At 35.8% G+C, this 19,082-nt stretch overlaps 1 protein-coding gene across 3 annotated transcripts in view; it reads right to left on the bottom strand.

Annotated features, from left to right (window-relative positions):
• Positions 1-19,082, bottom strand: part of l(2)gd1 (lethal (2) giant discs 1) — a 473,445-nt gene that overhangs the window by 416,457 nt on the left and 37,906 nt on the right. For all 3 annotated transcript variants that reach the window (XM_090391229.1, XM_090391230.1, XM_090391231.1), the window contains exon 3: positions 4,008-4,111. In XM_090391229.1, the coding sequence (XP_090247355.1) occupies positions 4,008-4,111 (104 nt within the window). The remainder of the gene's footprint in view (positions 1-4,007; positions 4,112-19,082) is intronic.

Here is a 19,082-nt window from a genome sequence, read left to right as displayed (position 1 = left end):
TTAGCAGTACTTTAGAGGCATGCGAGAGTATACTTATAGTTCTGTAGTCACTGCACTTAGTAGGATTGCTTTTCTTTTCAATTGGTGTAAGAATACTCTGTGAAATCTTTAGGCCATTCTCCTGTTTTGTAAATGAGGTTGCAGAGTTTCCATGTTTCAGTTATACCTTTGTCCTCCAGTTGTTTCAGGAGGTATTCCATCCACTCCTTCCATCTTTCCACTTTTCATTCCTTAATTGTTCTACTTCACTCTTTAGTATTTCAGGACCTCTTTCTTCTGTTGAGATTTCATTTTGTTCTTCTAATTCAATTTTCGTTGGTCTTTCATTTTTTGCATAAAGTTCTTCGATGTATTCCTTCCATTTTCACCTTGTATTTCAATATCATAAATTAATTTTCCTTGCTTATCTTCTAATGGCAGATTTCTTACTTTTTTAAATATTTGTAAGTTCTTTTGCTTTTTAAATATTTTATCGTATCACCCCTTTATCCATTTCTTCAATTACTTCACATTCTGCTTTTAACCATTCCTCTCTTGCTATATCAGTTTCTCTTCTCAGTTCATTATTTAATACTTTGTATTTTCTTCTTCCCTCCTCAGTGTTTACATTTTTACATCTTTTTCCTCCATTTTTCTTATCATTTCATTTGTAATCTATGGCGTCTTAATTCTTTTCCCTTCCACAAAACCTATCTCTTCAGCAGCTGTTTCATATATTAAGTTTTTCAGTTTATTCCATTTTGCATTAACATCAACAGTCTCTTCAGATACATCTTCTTTTTCTTATTTTATTCTCCAGTTCTTCTCTGAATTTCTTACCCACATCTCCTTTGAGTTTTTTAAGGGTCCACCTTTTCTTGCTTTTACCTTTGTTTATTTTCTTAAATCGTATCCTTAATTGCATAACAAGTAAATTATGGTCTGAGTCAATATCAGCTCCTGGATATGTTGATATCCTTTATACACTGTTTCTATACCTGTTTTGTATTAACATATAATCAATCTGGTATCTTGCAATATCTCCTGGCATTTTCCATGTATATCTCCTTGGAAGTTTGAACCAAGTATTACCAATGATTAGTTTGTGTCTTTTACAAAACTCTATAAGTCTTTTGCCTCTCTCATTCCTTTTTCCAAAGCCATATCTTCCTGTTATTTCCTTCTCTACCTTTTCACCTACCACTGTATTCCAGTCTCCGATCCAGATGGTACACCTTTTAGTTCTGCCTTCTTCCATTATCTCTTCTATTTGATTATATATCTCTTCTACTTCATTTTCATCATGGTCACTTGTGGGCATATATATCTGTATAATCATTATGTCCACAGGGTTTGCTTTCAGTTTAATCATAATCACCCTGTCACTTTTATATATTGTTTTTCTACTGAATTTTTAACCTTTTCATTCCACACAAATGCTACTCCAATTTTCTCCCGTGTTCTACAGGAATATATAATTCTATAACCATCACTTTCAAAATCTCCTATATCTTTCCATCAAGCTTCACTTAGACCAATCACATCCAATTTATTCCTCTCCATTTCTTTCTTCAAGTTCTCTAATTTACCAGCTCTCAACATTGTTCTTACGTTCTAAGTTGCCACATGTATAGTTTCTATCTCATTCTTTCCTGGACGTCTTATTTTATTCCTACTTTCCTTAATACTTCGGATCCCATTCTCGTTGTCCATATGGGGTTTTTGTAGGTTAATGACCTGAGAAGCCCCATTTCTTCTCCTGCTGGGCATGACATCCATCGTTGGCCGATAGATTTGCCAGTTGTGGAGACTAAATTTGCCGAGTTTGCCATATTTCTTGGAAATAACACTGAGGTGATTTCTCATTGCCTTCCTAAGGAAACCATTATGGTATGGTCTCAAATCTGGGAGAGTAGCAGACTCCCACTGCTTAGAATAGGCTACTCCTCTCACTGCTAAAGGTAGAAAATAAGGTAAACAGAAAAGATTCACCCATAACCCTCGAATTACTCTAATAGCACTGGGGGGAAGGAACAAGAAGAAGCGAGAAAGTATAAAGAAAGAAGTAACAATGTAACAATGCAGTGTGTGTGTGTGTGAGAGAGAGAGAGAGAAAAAAAAAACTATAACGATGATAAATAAACTTAATAACTTTTGCTTCATGTTTGTTTTTTTTATATTAGTATATTTTGTTACTTTAAATGTGTTTGGCTTTTATCTGTATAGGTTTTGTTTCATTTCATTTCATCATAATTTTTCATACTTTTCTTCATTTATGTTCTGCTCTCTAAGCTCTCTATAAAGAATTGAATGACTAGAACCGAGATTTAAGTAAAAAGGTTTTAATATAAAAACACGAAGTTTCGGCTTGTAACAGCCTTCATCAGGTGACATTATAAAAGAAAGAAAAAAAGAAAAAACACTGAAGCTTAAATAAACTATGAACATCATAGAGAGTCTCTATACATAATTGACATTAAATTGTTGTGGTTGTATTTAAAGCTGTTCTTTCGTTAGTTGTATTGTTGGGAAAGTGCGTGCTAGTAGCATGCACTTTCCCATGATATACGCAGCAAGAGTTTTGATTAACGTGCCTTTAACCCTGCGGAGCTCGCAGCTGATATGACAGATACGTGCAAAATGTTTAATATAAATATTCTTACACAATTCAGTGTATAGCTTGGAGGTCATGAGTAGCTGTGCATTCTTATGTTACGAGTGATATTATGCACTGTTTTTTGCTGTCAGTTTGGTTTAGCACATGTTATGTAAAGGTTTGCGATATTTTACAGCAAATTGTATCTGAGAGATACCGAGACCTCCGATGTCAGTATATTATGGTTTAGTTTTTTTTCTTTTTAATTCTTTGTTCAATAATTTCTAGATTGTAACTGAAAATAAATAAACCATCAATTATTACTGAAATAGAGAGTCAAAGACTTATCATACATGTCCTCTAGGAGAAGTACTTTATATTATGGAAAATACTAGGGAAAGTGATCTGGAGCTTACTCCACCTTTACTACGAGTTGCCCATAAGGTTGCTTATGCTTGTATCCGCTGAAACGTTTAGTTTCTATATACTCGGCACGAAACTCTTGTAGTTTCTATATTCGTCTAAGAAATAATGTTGGATTCAATATCCACTTAATTTGTACCATCATGTATTATATTTGCAGTGTTTTTCTTTATGTTTTATTGCTTGTTTTCCGAAGTCCGGAGAGTCATTTTGCTAGTTATTGTAGAATTTATGCCGATAAGAAAAAACTAAACTGTTCAAACGACGCTTGATAAATTATTTTGATAAACAAATTGCAGCAAATAATGTAGGTACAAGTATTTATTAACCATTTACTTTGCATTCATATTTTATCTTTCTTAAGAGAGTATGATATAAAATGAATTATTAATACAGTAATCGATCATGGACGAATTGTAATTTTTACCATTGGTTATTAGATTTGATTAAAGCGATTTTGATATACGTAGTAATATCGAGGGATTAATTAACCGCATTAATCGAGGGATACCTGTATATACTAGGGGCTCCACCCCTGGCGCTTAGGCCGCCCAAACCCCCGTGTTTCGGACTGGTAGGCCAGTTCTCCTTGAATTCTGATGACTCGACACTCAGGGTAGCCCCTTAAGGGGATTCCCCCCCAGCGCTCAACCCCCTAAGTTCCGTACTGGTACCCCCCCCCCCCCGAGTTCTGGACTGGTAGGCCGGTTCTCCTTGAATTCTGATGACTCGACACTCAGGGTAGCCCATGAGTTTCAAAATGTTTCATAAAAAGGCTTATCATTTGATATTATAGAGTAGATATATATAGATATTAATAATATAGTCAATTTCTTTTAATAATAATATAGTCAACTTTCACTAAGAAAAACACATACACCAAAGTAACAGCATTATGTTAGTGGGAAAATTTATTATAATAGTCTTTGCTAAAAGGAGAGTTGCCTGTCAGAAAATAATATAAGCAAAAGTAATACGATCAACAGATATAAAAGATTTTATTAATTACCACAAGTGCTTCATCATCAGATATGTTATCATCATCATCATCATCACTTGTGACATCTTTCATGCATGCAGATGCTAGCTGATCAATATCACCCAAATCAACAGCTAAACATGGAAATAAACATATCATGCACTAAGAAACATACTGATTAAGCAAAATGAGCAAAAATAACTGTTGAATTTCTAATTTTAATTACTTTCTTAATAAATGTTTAACTCAAGATTTGCTGGAACAAATATAAAGCACATATCTTCTGAAAACAAGTTTCAATGTCATGAAAGATGGGGCATCTGCTAAATTCTGTATTTGATGGGAAGGAAAAAAATAATTATATGTTATATTATAAACTGAATATAAAGTCTTGAAAATTAGTAAAATAATCCAACCCATCCAGCCCATCCAACCATGCCTTAAAATGATTCAATTAGTCTACATTCACAACATGCTCAAGCAACATACATTCCACTCTCCATGAAAAGAACCTTTTTCCCACTCCTCTGCTCACATCCTCCTTATACAGTTTCTAGGGATGGCCTCTTGTTCTAACTCCTCTCCCATTCTATGAAAAATTTCTTTGATGTCAACCTGATAACTCCTGACTAATTTATGTCTCAATCATTTCTCCCTCCCTTTTACTCCTATTCACAAGGCTTTGCAATTTACATTCTTTCACTCTATCTTCATACTCTACTCCAAGTTTAATTCAAGATATTCAAGATTATAAAAGAATACTGAAGAATTACTTCTTTTTTTTATGCTAATAAAACTGTGAATTAAAATGAAAGAGTGTTGAATTGCACCATTCTCAGCATGGATGACAAGCAATCAAATGTAAATTGTTGTCTCTTCTTTACTTTGCCCTATTCTGATACAGCATGCCATACTAAATCTCTATCAAACTGCTAAAAAACAAGTGTTATTCAGTTAAGCTTTTTAAGAGAAATCTGAATAAAAATTTATGTTATCTAAGAACCCTTTGGGGTTTTTATGCTTGTTTAATTTTATACAATGTATTAGAGTATTTCTGAAAACAGCAGATAAAAAGATATAACACTCAAGTTTTGGCAATTCCAAGTTATAAGAATATGTAACATTAAAGGAACATTTTAACTTTTTAGGGAAAGAGGACTCTCTTTCCCTAATCAGTACAATTTAAACTGGTAAAAAATGAAATATAAGACATGAAAAGTGCACAGATGAAGAGCAAGTTTGCTAGCATAAATCTGAAAAATATAGTCCTCTTTCACTGGAGAGTGACTTAGAACAAATCTGCTCCAACAATTAAAACTTCAAATCCCACACTGTATTCGCTTTCTTAACACCTTCCAATTATTCTCTGTCCTATTTCATTTCTCTCGCCCTCCTGCCTCCAGCACCAGCATAAAACCGGAGGCACCCAGGCTGACCACCTCTCAGGAAGGATTTCTTCACTCGTCAAATTATACAATAGCAGACAGCTAAGCAAGTCAGGCATGCTACCTCATTTTCATCAAAAAATTAGCAACATCAGGGTGAATTAGTCCTCAGTATAGCTCATCACAGTCTGATTTCATTATCTAGAGGAAATGGAATGAAAATTCAGAAAAATTTATTCACACTACTTGCACACACTATATCCAATGGCAATCCATTCTAATCATGCACCACTTTACGAGAGAAAAATAGTGCATAATTAGAAAAATATAGCTCCTACTCACCTCTTCACAACATCCATTCTCAACTTCCAAATATGCCCTCAGGTCCTTTACTCACCCTCCATAAACTGAAAAATTCCATTACAGAAATCTTGTATGAGTCTTTCAGAAGTTTGTAAGACTTAATCATAACACGGCCTGGAGTCTATAAACTGTCTGGTTGTCTTCATAATCTGTATTATACATTTCCGATATCATTTTTAGCACTCTCTCAACTGTATCAGAATCACCACAGAGATCTTATCAAGGCCTTGTAAAGAGGAAAAACCAGTTCCTTATATTTACATGTCAAGGTTCGTTTCAGCATCGCAATTATTCTCCGGGTTGTTTTTGCAATCTTTACTATATGGCCCTTGAACTTCAACTTCCTGTTTACTAAAACACCAAGATCCCTAACATCCTCACGAATATAATATGCCATTCAATATCTAATTACATCAAAGTGCATGACTTTACATTTACTAACATTAAATTGACAGCAATGTTCATATGCACACAATTCCAGCCTAATCAAATCATTCTGCAATTACTGCCTATCAGCAGCACTCCTGATTACCTTACCTATCTTTGCATCATCAGCAAATAGCTGTGTTGCATATCAAATCCTTCCCAATGACATTAATGTGTACATTGAATAACAATGGATCAAGGACTGATCCTTGTGGTACACCACTTGTTACCTTAAATTTTGCAGACTCACATCCCACACATATGACTTCATGATATGTCACCATAGTACTATTATATAATCCAATCCCATATTCTCTAGTTAATGAAACAGTCTTTCATGCTGCATTCGGTCAAAAGCCTAGCAAAATCCAAAGCTATCATGGTGTATCCATTCCCTCTTTTCTAATTAACAGTGAGATTATTATAGCATGTGAACAAGTTGCTCAAACATGACCTTCCCTTAGTAATTTCTCTGTCAATCAATTTCTGTATGTGAGCCCTAACCAATTAATCTTTACCATGACTTGGAATATACTGATAGGTCGAGAGTTGGATATATCAGTCTCTGTACCACCCTTGTGCAATGGGATTACCATACATTCTTTCCACTCGTGTAGAATATTCCCTGTTCTGAGATGCAAATTACATAGCCTGACCAAAGGAATAACCACTTCAGTTGAACTCTCTTTTAGCATTCATATTCCATCAGTAGGGACACTGATGGAATATCAATCCCTACTGCAGAATTCGAATTCAATTTGTGCAACGGCTCAAGTATACTCTGCATACACCTGAGTTTCTTCATCCATTAAAGACATAGCAGTGAGCTCAATGTTACGCACACACTAGATTGATAGCTTTTAGCAAAATGGGTTGCTCATTAGTTGAACAATCTCTTCAGCATCAGTTAGACATACTATTTGCATTCAGTAGAGTTATTCTTCATATTCATTCTTTCTTTTACTTGCAACACTATGATATAAATCTTTTGGGTTGTCTTTAGCTTGCAGAGCCAATTTCTTTTCATACTCAGACTTTGCTTTTTGTACTCATTTTGATTCCTGTGGCTGGACTTATAATTTTCATAATTGACATCATGCTAATACACACAGCATTCCTTCCACATAATCTTCTTCTTACCAATCTCTTGCTTAATTAGATTATGAGGGTAGTCTGAAAAATTCTCAATGAAACTAACAATGAAAAAACGAATTTATAATTTCAAAATTATTATTTTTCAATATAATCTCCCTTAAGATTAATACATTTCTGTATGTGAGCCCTAACCAATTAATTTTTACCATGACTCGGAATATACTGATAGGTCGAGAGTTGGATGCTCCAGTGCCATTATCCAGTCCCTGTAGTCGTTCTCAGTAAGATCTGTAAAATACCGCTCTACAACTGCAATCGCCTCTTGATTTGAAGAAAAACGAAGATCAGCGAGGAAGTGTTTTAGTTTTGGGAAGAGATAGAAGGCAGAGGGAGCCAAATCTGGGGAATAGAGTGGATGTTCCAACAATTCATAGTGCAGATCCCTTAATTTTCCCATTGCCAAAACACCTTTGTGAGCAGGTGCATTGTCCTGATGAAAGATGATTTTTTTCTTCTACAAACCGGTTCTTTTCTCGCAACTCTTTTCGTCTAGTCTAGTTAAAATATCGGAATAATATTCTCCAGTTATTTTTTTACCCTTTTCAAGATAATTAATAAACAAAATGCCTTTAGCATCCTAAAACACCTATGCCATGATCTTTCCTGCTGATGGACTGACTTTGTCTTCTTTGGCACTGAACAACTGGCCTCTGTTCCACTGTTTTGACTGTTTGGATTCTGGTGTGTAATGGTAAATACAAGTCTCATCCATAGTAATAAATCGACACACAAAATCAGTTTTATTCTTGTTAAAACACTCTAAGCACTGTAGAGAGATTTTCGTGCAAGTGCGTTTTGATCTGCTGTGAGGAAACGTGGCACCCATCTTGTGCAAAGCTTTTTCGTTTGCAAATCTTCATGCAAAATATATCCCACACGTTCTTTTGAAATGCCCATAGTCTCAGCAATTTCAAGCACTTTGACTCGCTGGTCATCCAATACCATATTGTGCACTTGATCAATGATTTCTGGTTTTGTTACACTTTTTGGATGTCCTTCACATGGATCATCTTCAAGGTTGGTACAGCCACATTTAAACTCGGCAGCCCATTTCTTAATTGTCGAAAACGAAGGAGAAGAGTGCCTATAAACTTTTATGAACTTAGAATGAATTTCTTTTGGTGCTAAACCTTCTTTTACAAAGAATTTTATAACTGCATGATACTCAATTTTATCCATTTCAAGGGATACAGGCAACACTATATAAAATACAGACAGCTGTATAAAACAAACTACTTGATACAATGACTTGCAATTTCACATGGATGCTTATGACAGATGTACCGACTTAGGAAAAAAAAAAATCTTGCCAGTAGTGTTGCCATCTATGCTCGAGGCCAAGAACTTTTCAGACCACCCTCATGCACATCCCCTTCACTCCTACCTTATTTATCTTTTGAATCTAGAGACACATTCTGATAATGCTTCATTTAAGTAGTTTTCAAACACTTCCCATTCAATGTTGATATTCTTTCCATCCGACAACTAATATCATGGTGATGAACCCAGCATACTCCTTAGTGGTCATGATATCCTGCTTTGTAGTTCAGTATGTAACCTTTTCTGAATGATGGAACACTCAAAAACTTGGCCACTTCCCAAGTGAATATATGATTATTGCCACCAAATGGAGGGAGAATAGTTACATCATTTTCAGATTTCGCTGCTACCCAATCAATGTTTGGATAATTAAAGTCCCCTATTATGATTACTCATTCCATCATTTTTATAAATTTCTTCATCACCGGCAACTGATCCAGTAGGTCTGTAACAGCACCTTACTATGTATTTCATCTTGTTAGGCTCCACCTCACACCAGATGGGTTCAAACTCACTGCTACATGAAAAATGATTACTAGTATTGCAATTATAGGTCTCAACTCTAACTGGATTTAAGTCATCAGATATTAGCACCACACCCCATCCTCTCCTATCCTGTGCTGTCTATCTTTCCTAAAAATACTGTAACCTTTACACTCAATACCAGTTAGTATGTCTGCCTCTGAGACATACCAGTTAGTATGTCCCAATCAGTATGTTGGGACCTCAGATTTTACAATCTGAGGTCCCAACATACCGATTGATTAATCTCATCCATCTCTTTAGGACAGGTAGAGTCCCCCTAATGAGAGGTTCACGATGAATTTTAATGCTGCTGATTCATCTTCTCTGTGTGTGTTAACAGAGAAGATGAATTCAATTTTCCTGTTCTGAGAGACAAGAAACCTGAGTTTATGGGTGAAATCCCTCCCCCCACCTCTGTATGAGACCGGCTAACTCACCTTTTGTTGAAAGAGACCAGATAAAGGTTCCTCGCATCACTGACGGAATCGAACCCAGGTCTTTCCAAACAAAAGGCTTCGTCTATACACACTGAGCTATGGAAGTTCCCAACATACTGACCAAAGCAACAAATTCTACGTCTTCGTTTCTGGTACTCCTAGCATTCGTGTACAGACATAATAAGTTACCTACATGCTCTTTTTTTGTATCGTCTTCTCTGTAGTCTGTATAACATAGTTGGACAAGTTGCAGATCTCTGTTTTTATCTAGTGCCTTATTTATGCAGACATTTTTGCCCATGTTCGATAGGTCTGAACCAGACAAAATTATTCTCTTCTCATAATCATTTCCATAATAGTACCCATTCCCATCATCAACACTGTCAATCTTATGAACAGACTGGTATGGGTGACATTGAAAAATTAATAATTTTTCAAGACTCAATTATTTCAGGCATTCAAGTGTAGGCCATCTCTCTTATATAAATCCATTCTTCCCTCAAACTCACTCCACACATCTGTTCCTTATACAAAACCTATGCATTAAATTGTTTGTTGTCAGAGCCCTTCTTAATTTATTCCTATCATATTTAGGTAATATACTTATGAATTTCACTTTATCGTTCTTCACCTTTGCTTCTTCAAACACCTTTTCATATCCTCTCTCATACTGAATTTATCACTAGTTAAGTCGTTTTTATCAACTAGAATTGCGATCTCTTTTGCTTTTTTGTCTTTCAATTGCATGTACTATATTTTTTTATTTTTGCTCTGGGAAAAACTTAAAATTACAACTCATTCATCATCAATGGCATGCTTTATATTAAAGTTGCATAATAAATAACAATCTTCTTTTTACAATCAACTTTACTTACCAGATTTCCGTTAAGCACTAAATTACATGATTCTATGCTTTGTTTTCCATTTTGCTGTTTAATTTTGTTATTATTATTATTATTACTTCAAGACCTCATAGAGTCAAAGACTCATCTAGACAGTTCTTTTGTGATATACACACAGCTCATCGTACTGTACCTCAAACACACTCAAATTCTCTGCAGACACCACACTCTCAGGCAAGGCATTCCAATCATTCACAACTCTGCGTGCATAAAATCTGCTTCTCATACCCTCTTTATACAGTTTCCAGGGATGACCTCTGGTTCTCCCCCGATCTCCCACTATTTTCTGTAGAACTTCTCCAGCAGTGAGCCTATAACAACCCCTTACCAACTTGTAGGTCTGCATCATATCTCCCCTCTTCCTCCTATCCACTAGACTCTGTAAATTGCATCTTCTCAACCTTTCCTCATATTTGACATTCCAGAGGTCAGAAACTAACTTAGTCAGTCGCCTCTGGATCCTTTCCAACATCTCTTCATCCTTTTGAAAAACAGGTGACCAAATTTGGGCATAGTAGTGCATGTGTGGCCTAATCAAAGCCTTATACAATGGAACAAGAATCTGTATACTTCTACAAGTCAGTGTCCTCCACATCATTCCCAGAAGTCTTGGTGTTGTCATTACAATTTTGTCAATGTGTCCCCTAAATTTCAGATCCTTATCCACTATCACCCCCATGATCTCTTATTTCCTCCACCTCTGACAATATACCCACCAAGCATAAATTCCACATCCCATCTTTGTCACAAATTTTAAAAACTTACATTTTGCAACATTGAACTCGTATCCCATTCCCAAGCCCTTTCACTCAATTTATCCAAGTCTTCTTTTAAGGCCATAACATATTCTCTACTCATATTAAACGATATTTTTTCTTGACCACAGAAGCTATGTGAATTGACTATTTGGGAAATGTTGATCAAGTATCTGAGAAAAAACTATTTTAATACCAACTAGTTTCACCAACTTAAACTGTTGGCATCTTCAGAATACAGGACTGATGATAGGAACTAAAGCTAACAAAACATGTTACAGACAAGACATTAACAGAATTCTAATTTATAAATTACAAAACAACACTGAACGTGTGCAATACACGTGTGGCGCTTACATGATTTCAATTGTTGTTTAGAAACGTTTTATAGTTGGTACTAAAGTTCATTTCTTGTGTGTTTAGGGATCTAATTAGGGTCTTCCAGATCTCAGATAAGATTAAACCTTGGTTCCTATTGAGATTTTCTACAGAATGGGTGACTGTTGTGGCTTAAGGAGTACAGCTTTTATCCCACTCAATGACATGGTTGGTTGTGGAGAAATGGGAAGATAAGCCCGAGATGTCATGTCTGTTGTTTTTGACATATCCGATGTGTTCTCTCTGTCTTATCTCAAGGCTTCTTGAAGTTTGGCTGATGTAACTTAAACCACACGAGCATGGGATATTATAAACTCCAGCATATTTAAAGAAAGGATGGAAGTCTTTTGGAGAACTTAAGAGTTTTCGAATTGTATCTTTAGGTTTAAAGGTCACTCTTATTCTATGTGGTTTGAGGAGTTTAGAAACCTTGTTGGAGGCTGTCCCCACATATGGAATGGCGATTGTGGTAATATATTGAGTGTCTTCTTGTTATCTTTGTGGTGGATCAGAGAACAGAATCTTGTTAACAAGTCTCTGGGGGTAGCCATTCGAGATGAGGTTGTTGGATATCAGTGTCAATTCGTCTTGGAGATCTTTTTGGTCTGTTGTAATCCGGACAGCTGTCTTTAGCATATATACAATGCTGAGTTTTTGAGAAATGTGGTGGGAGGAGCTGAAGTGTAATTAACGTTCTGTATTCATGGGTTTTCTATAAACTGAGAGGTTGAAACGACCATTAGGATATCCAGAAATGGCAGTTGTTTTTCTTTTTCAAGGTCCAGAGTGAATTTGATTGAATGGTGACAGGAGTTGATCTTATTTAGGAATTCAAATAAGTCATCTTTTTTGTGGTTCCAAACAATGAAGATGTCATCCACATATCTCCACCATATTGTGGGTTTGGGGTCTACTTGAGATAAAATTCTACTTTCAAGATCTTCCATGAAAAGATTGGCATAAGATGGTGAGAGGGGCTGTCCATTGCCAAGCCAGTCAATTGCTGGTAAATGGTTTTCTTCCATAAAAAATAGTGTGAAGTTAGGCAATGACTGAACAGCGAAGCGAATAGAATTTGTTGATGTTGATGACTTCTACCATAGGGATGTTTGTAAATAACGATTGGACATCTAAGCTGGCCAGTAGATCGTTTTTGGAGATGGAGATGTTTTCTAATTTCTCTACAAAATTTTGTGAGTTTCTAATATAAGTATCCGAATTATGGATATGTTGTTGTAGGAGTTTTGCGAGGTGCTTAGACAACAGATAGGTAGGAGAGTTGATACCGTCCACAATAGGGCGTAATGGAATTCCATCTTTGTGAAATTCAGGAACGCCATATAGTCTAGGAGTTAGAGGATGCATCGACTTCAATTTTTTAATTAATTCTGTTGGCCAGGTTAACCATGTGGTGTAATAAGTAGTTGGTATCATTGTGATTTTTTAATGTTGGATCTGTTAGACTTCAGTTTTTTTTTTATTTACACTTCAGCTCCTCCCACCACATTTCTCAAAAACTCAGCATTGTACATATGCTAAAGAAGAGAGCTGTCCGGATTACAACAGACCAAAAAGATCTCCAAGATGAATTGACACTATTATCCAATAACCTCATCTTGAATTGCTACCCCCAGAGACTTGTTAACAAGATTCTGTTCTCTGATCCACCACAAAGATAACAAGAAGACACTCAATATATTACCACAATCGCCATTCCATACGTGGGGACAGCCTCCAACAAGGTTTCTAAACTCCTCAAACCACATAGAATAAGAGTGACCTTTAAACCTAAAGATACAATTCGAAAACTCTTAAGTTCTCCAAAAGACTTCTATCCTTTCTTTAAATATGCTGGAGTTCATAATATCCCATGCTCATGTGGTTTAAGTTACATCGGCTAAACTTCAAGAAGCCTTGAGATAAGACAGAGAGAACACTTCGGATATGTCAAAAACAACAGACAAGATATATCGGGCTTATCTTCCCATTTCTCCACAACCAACCATGTCATTGAGTGGGATAAAAGCTGTACTCCTTAAGCCACAACAGTCACCCATTCTGTAGAAAATCTCAATAGGAACCAAGGTTTAATCTTATCTGAGATCTGGAAGACCCTAATTAGATCCCTAAACACACAAGAAATGAACTTTAGTACCAACTATAAAACGTTTCTAAACAACAATTGAAATCATGTAAGCGCCACACGTGTATTGCACACGTTCAGTGTTGTTTTGTAATTTATAAATTAGAATTCTGTTAATGTCTTGTCTGTAACATGTTTTGTTAGCTTTAGTTCCTATCATCAGTCCTGTATTCTGAAGATGCCAACAGTTTAAGTTGGTGAAACTAGTTGGTATTAAAATAGTTTTTTCTCAGATACTTGATCAACATTTCCCAAATAGTCAATTCACATATCTTCTCTACTCTTTATAGTTCGTTCCACTTTGCATCATCTGCAAACAACTGAATATCTCCATCCAAATCTTTGCCAATATCATTAACATACAAGTTAAATAGTAATGGCCGTAAAACAGACCTCTGAGGTACACCTCTGAGTGACCTTCCTCTTACGGAATATTGCTCCCGCATACACAACTTACTGATACCTATCAGATAGCCAGTCTCTGATCCAATGCACTAATCTAATATCCAACTCCATCAGCTCTAGTTTGACTATCAACTTATCATGTGATAATCTATCAAAAAAGCCTTTTTAGAAATCTAAGTATATTACTGTGTATCCCTCTACTCTGTCCAAGGAAGCCATCACCTTATTGCAATAAATAAGTAGATTACTAAAACATGATCTCCCTTTAGCAAATACATGCCATCCATCAAAGATAATGCCATTGTTGTCAACCCAATTCTGGATCCTAGTTGTCACCAGTTTCTCCAACAACTTAACCACAACACCTGACACAGAGATAGGCCTGTAATTTGATGATTGAGTTCTATCACCTCCCTTATGAGGCAGAACCATCTTGCCCTCTTTCCACTCCTTTGGAACTTGCCCCAGTGCTAGACTCATATTAAAAAAATATGTCAAGGAAGATGTCAACTCCCTGGCACATTCCTTCAGAATACATGGATATATTATAAAGTCCCACAGCCTTATTAACATCAAGTTCGCTCAATTTCCCTCATACACCTCTTGCTCACTTACAGTCAGTCTCTCCTCCCCATCATCTACTGCTCTCCATCTCTCCATGAAGTCACATTCACAAGAATGAAAGACCTTTAGGAACTGCTCATTAAGTATCTCCACTATGTCTTCTGCAGTAGTTGTCCTCATACTATTTTCTCCAATCAATGTCATCCTTCCATAATCATTCTTTTTTTTTTTTTTTCTGGCTACATATCGAAAGAACTCCCTAGGATTCTTTTGGGCTTCGTTAGCTGACTGCTGTTCATACCTCACTTTTGCTACCTTTACCAACTAAGAATAGTTTTTATCAACCAAGTTATTATTCCTGTGTTCCTCTAACACCACTTGACTCTGTAATTCCCACATGATCTGTCTAATAATCTGCTTGAACCTTGTAATTTGGAGGTTAAATTATTTTCAATATCCTCTTTAGCAGGGAAACCTTGTTCTCTACTTTTCTGTTCTTGTAAGCGTTCCTTGTGCATACTTTGCACCATTTTACAGCTGTATTTAATATTCCAATATCACAATAAAATGTTATAAAAACATTAAATACTTTAGAAATACAAAAATCTTACTCTAATATACTATAAAACACAATAAAACAGATAAAAATCACCATTTTACATGAGCACTAAATACAGCAACCACTCACAATGTAGCCATATTTATAGCAGAAAAATTATTTACAAAATATTAAGTATCTCTATAGCTCAGTCAGAAATAATAGTGCCCTTTGACTAGAAAGATATGGTACAAATCCTGCTCTGGCCATGAAGAAATTTTATGACAGATGTTCAAATGAATATGATAAATTTAGTTTAATCCTTTATCCAAGTGTGAGCAAACAAAGTTTGCGCCTGAAAGTATCTTCAGGACTGGGGCAAGGTGGTACAACACTAACTTTGTGAACTTTGCTTGCTCACACTTGGATAAAGGATTAAACTAAATTTATTATACTCTAACCAAGTGAAAAATAAACTTTCAACAAATGAATATGAGTTATTCAGTCTTAGATAGCAGTTACAAAAGTTTGGCATCTTTTCCACAAAAAATGGGCAAACTGGCTAGATAACATGTACAGCTGATAACAGATCAGACTACAGAGGTAGGATTAATCAATATATCATAGCACTAATTGAGTTTATATAATGCCAATTTATCTGGCCAACAAATCACTGAGCATGCTGTTAAGGAGAAGGTAATATATCAGAAAAGGGAAGTTAATATTATTTTAGATTAAAAAAAAAATATTGACATCCCCACTAACATTTTGCTTATCAACTCTAATAAAAATACTTTAAAAAGTAACTTTTGAAGGAATAATACAACTTTTTGAAACAAAATTTATACATAGGATATATACTATATATATATACTAAGGTTTTAATAACTGTTCGTAATATCCAATATTCCTGAACAACTTTGTGTAGATTAAAAAGGCTTGAAGTTCAAAAATAACACTACGTTAATTCATAGAATTAACGTAGTGTTATTTTCATAGATGTATTTTCGTATTTTCATAGAATTCATATATGTACATGGTTCTTACATTTGGGTTAGTGAAAACCAAAAATCTCTCCCTGTGAATGCTTGAAGATATCCAGAAGAAATCAATTCACTTAAAGATGACTGACTTTCTAACATGCTGTTTCTGCACTGTGTCTATAGATATTTTCAAGGGTACAGCTCCACTGAACTGGCTATCATCATCATTCCTTTACATTCTTCAAAACATATTTAAACACTGTTATCCATTAGTCAACATCCGCACATATTCATATACAGTTCACATTCAAACTTATTCAAACTCTATGACCTCCAGCTGTTCAAGAAACATATCAACAGATTTCTTCTTTCTCCCTAATCTCTTACCCACATAGCACTGTTATATTATAATTGGAGCCTTGCGCGCACGTGTGTGTGTGAGAGAGAGAGAGAGAGAGAGAGAGAGAGAAGGGGGGGGGTCTGGAAATGAATAAGCTAGAGGTGTAAAAGGTGTTGAGTGGCATTGTTGTTAATAAGACTGGACGACACATGACCACATATTTTTATGGAATGTTCAAGGCAGTTGATTGTTCCCCTGATCTAGTTACTTAATGAATTTTGCACACACAAAAAAAATTCTAAATAAGCAGAAGGATAGCCTAATAGTGCCAAAGCAAAGAGCAATGCCAAGACAGGTTTCTAATTATAGACAAGTTTGTAAAAATTTTAGTTAATGTATTGGAGAGGAACAGAATACAGCTTGGTTAATAGATAAAGGGTTCTCTATGAAGGTCAATATAAGTAGAAGGTGCAATGTATGCAATTTTATTATTGAATACAGTGACTGAGTCAAGAGAAGCCTATACAGTAACTATATAGTGATATTCTCTAGATTTCGTAAAGGTATATCAATGCATGCCAGACTGGTGTATACAGTGAGATAACAGATAAGTTAAATGGATATGAGATAAGTTATCTGTAGATATTATACACAACTTAGATATTAGCAAGCATGTGTTTATGTTTTGTTGAAGCTCCATTTAATGAAATAAAGAGAGTACAGATGAATTACATGATAGTGATAGTTTAATGATCCAGTATTTTTTCTCTAGTACAGAGACATAGAGAGGATATGCTACAACTTCAAATCTGATGCACATTCAACAAAATGAATGTGCATTTATATAATGTCCTTGTGATGTCTGATCCAATGTTCAATTTCAGTGCTAGTAATCAGAAATGTTTGCTGATTTTCACTGATTAACAGCTCAGCTTCTTGCTTATGTAAATCATCAAGTGTGGTTTCTGATTGCTCACTTCATGATCAGTCATTAATGACAAGTCCATTATTTGCTGTTTATTGTTCCTTATAACCAACAATGTATGCAATACTCATTTACAGTTGTTTCAACATAAAAATAATTATTTTTGTGCATCAAAGTGATTAGTATACCCTGTTATACACATACTTCAATAGACTGTTGAAAGTTTATTTTTCACTTGGTCAGACTATAATAAATTTAGTTTAAACCTTTATCCAAGTGTGTGCAAACAAAGCTTATGCCTGAAAGTATCTTCAGGACTAGGGTAAAGTGGTACAACACCGGGCAACTCCTTGCAAAGGTGGAACAAGCTACCAACACTCCTATCTCAGTATCTCCCATAATGCAAAACACATCTCCTTGCAGATATGTATAATGTTATGCATTAAGGGAAGGGCCACTACCCAGACTAGTTTCGACCTCTATTGAGGTCTCTTTCTCTTCAGTGGGAGCCAGGCCCAAGTGGAGATACCATTATGGGAGATACTGAGATAGGAGTGTTGGCAGCTTGCTCCACCTTTGCAAGGAGTTGCCTGGTGTTTTACCACTTTATCCCAGTCCTGAAGATACTTTCAGGTGCAAACTTTGTTTGCACACACTTAGATAAAGGTTTAAACTAAATTTATTATAGTCTGCCCAAGTGAAAAATAAACTTTCAACTTTAAACTTTTAATAAAAAGGTGGCACACCATTTGGCAGCTCCTATAGGAGGAGATGACCTTGCTAATGCTTCTGCCTGGTATCTCCACTTGGGCCTGGCTCCCACTGAAGAGACCTCAATAAAGGTCGAAACTAGTCTGGGTAGTGGCCCTTCCCCTAATGCATAACATTATACATATCTGCAAGGAGATGTGTTTTGCATTACGGGGAGATACTTGATTGAGTCTTGGTTGTTGAGGAACACACTGACATCCAGAGATAAAGAGGTTATTATTCCCCTTTATAAAGCATTGATACTTCCACATTTGGATTACTGTGCTCAGGTCTGGTCACCTGGATTCCTTGGAGATGAGGAGGCTGTGGAGAGGGTTCAGAGAAGAGTGACCAAGTTGGTGAGTGATATAAAAAATGCTCCCTACATTGATAGATTGAGAGCTTGTGGATTGCAGAGATTGGTTGATAGGCGAAGAAGAGGGGATATGATAGAAACATTCAAATTACTAAAAGGTTTTTATAGGATTGATGCAGGGGAAATGTTTCAGCTGTGTGATAGTGATGGAAGAACAAGAGGTCATCTCTGGAAATTAAAGAAGAGTGTGGTTAACAAAGGTGTCAGAACAAGGTTTTTTGCCTGGAGGGTGGTGAATGAGTGGAATTCATTGCCTGACTTTGTTGTGAGCTCTTCATCTGTAAATGAATTCAAGAAGAGATATGACAGATATTGTTTTGCTAGCTTGGGTCTCCCGCGATGAGTCTACTGACTCCATGGAGATACCCGTAATAATAATAATAATAATAATAATAATACTGAGATAGGAGTGTTGGTAGCTTGCTCCACCTTTGC

Source organism: Typopeltis vanoorti, chromosome 4, assembly GCF_054136105.1.
Source record: "Typopeltis vanoorti isolate ZY-2024b chromosome 4, IOZ_Tvanoo_1.0, whole genome shotgun sequence".
Lineage (NCBI taxonomy): Eukaryota > Metazoa > Arthropoda > Arachnida > Uropygi > Thelyphonidae > Typopeltis > Typopeltis vanoorti.
This window is presented reverse-complemented; position numbering and strand designations above follow the sequence as displayed.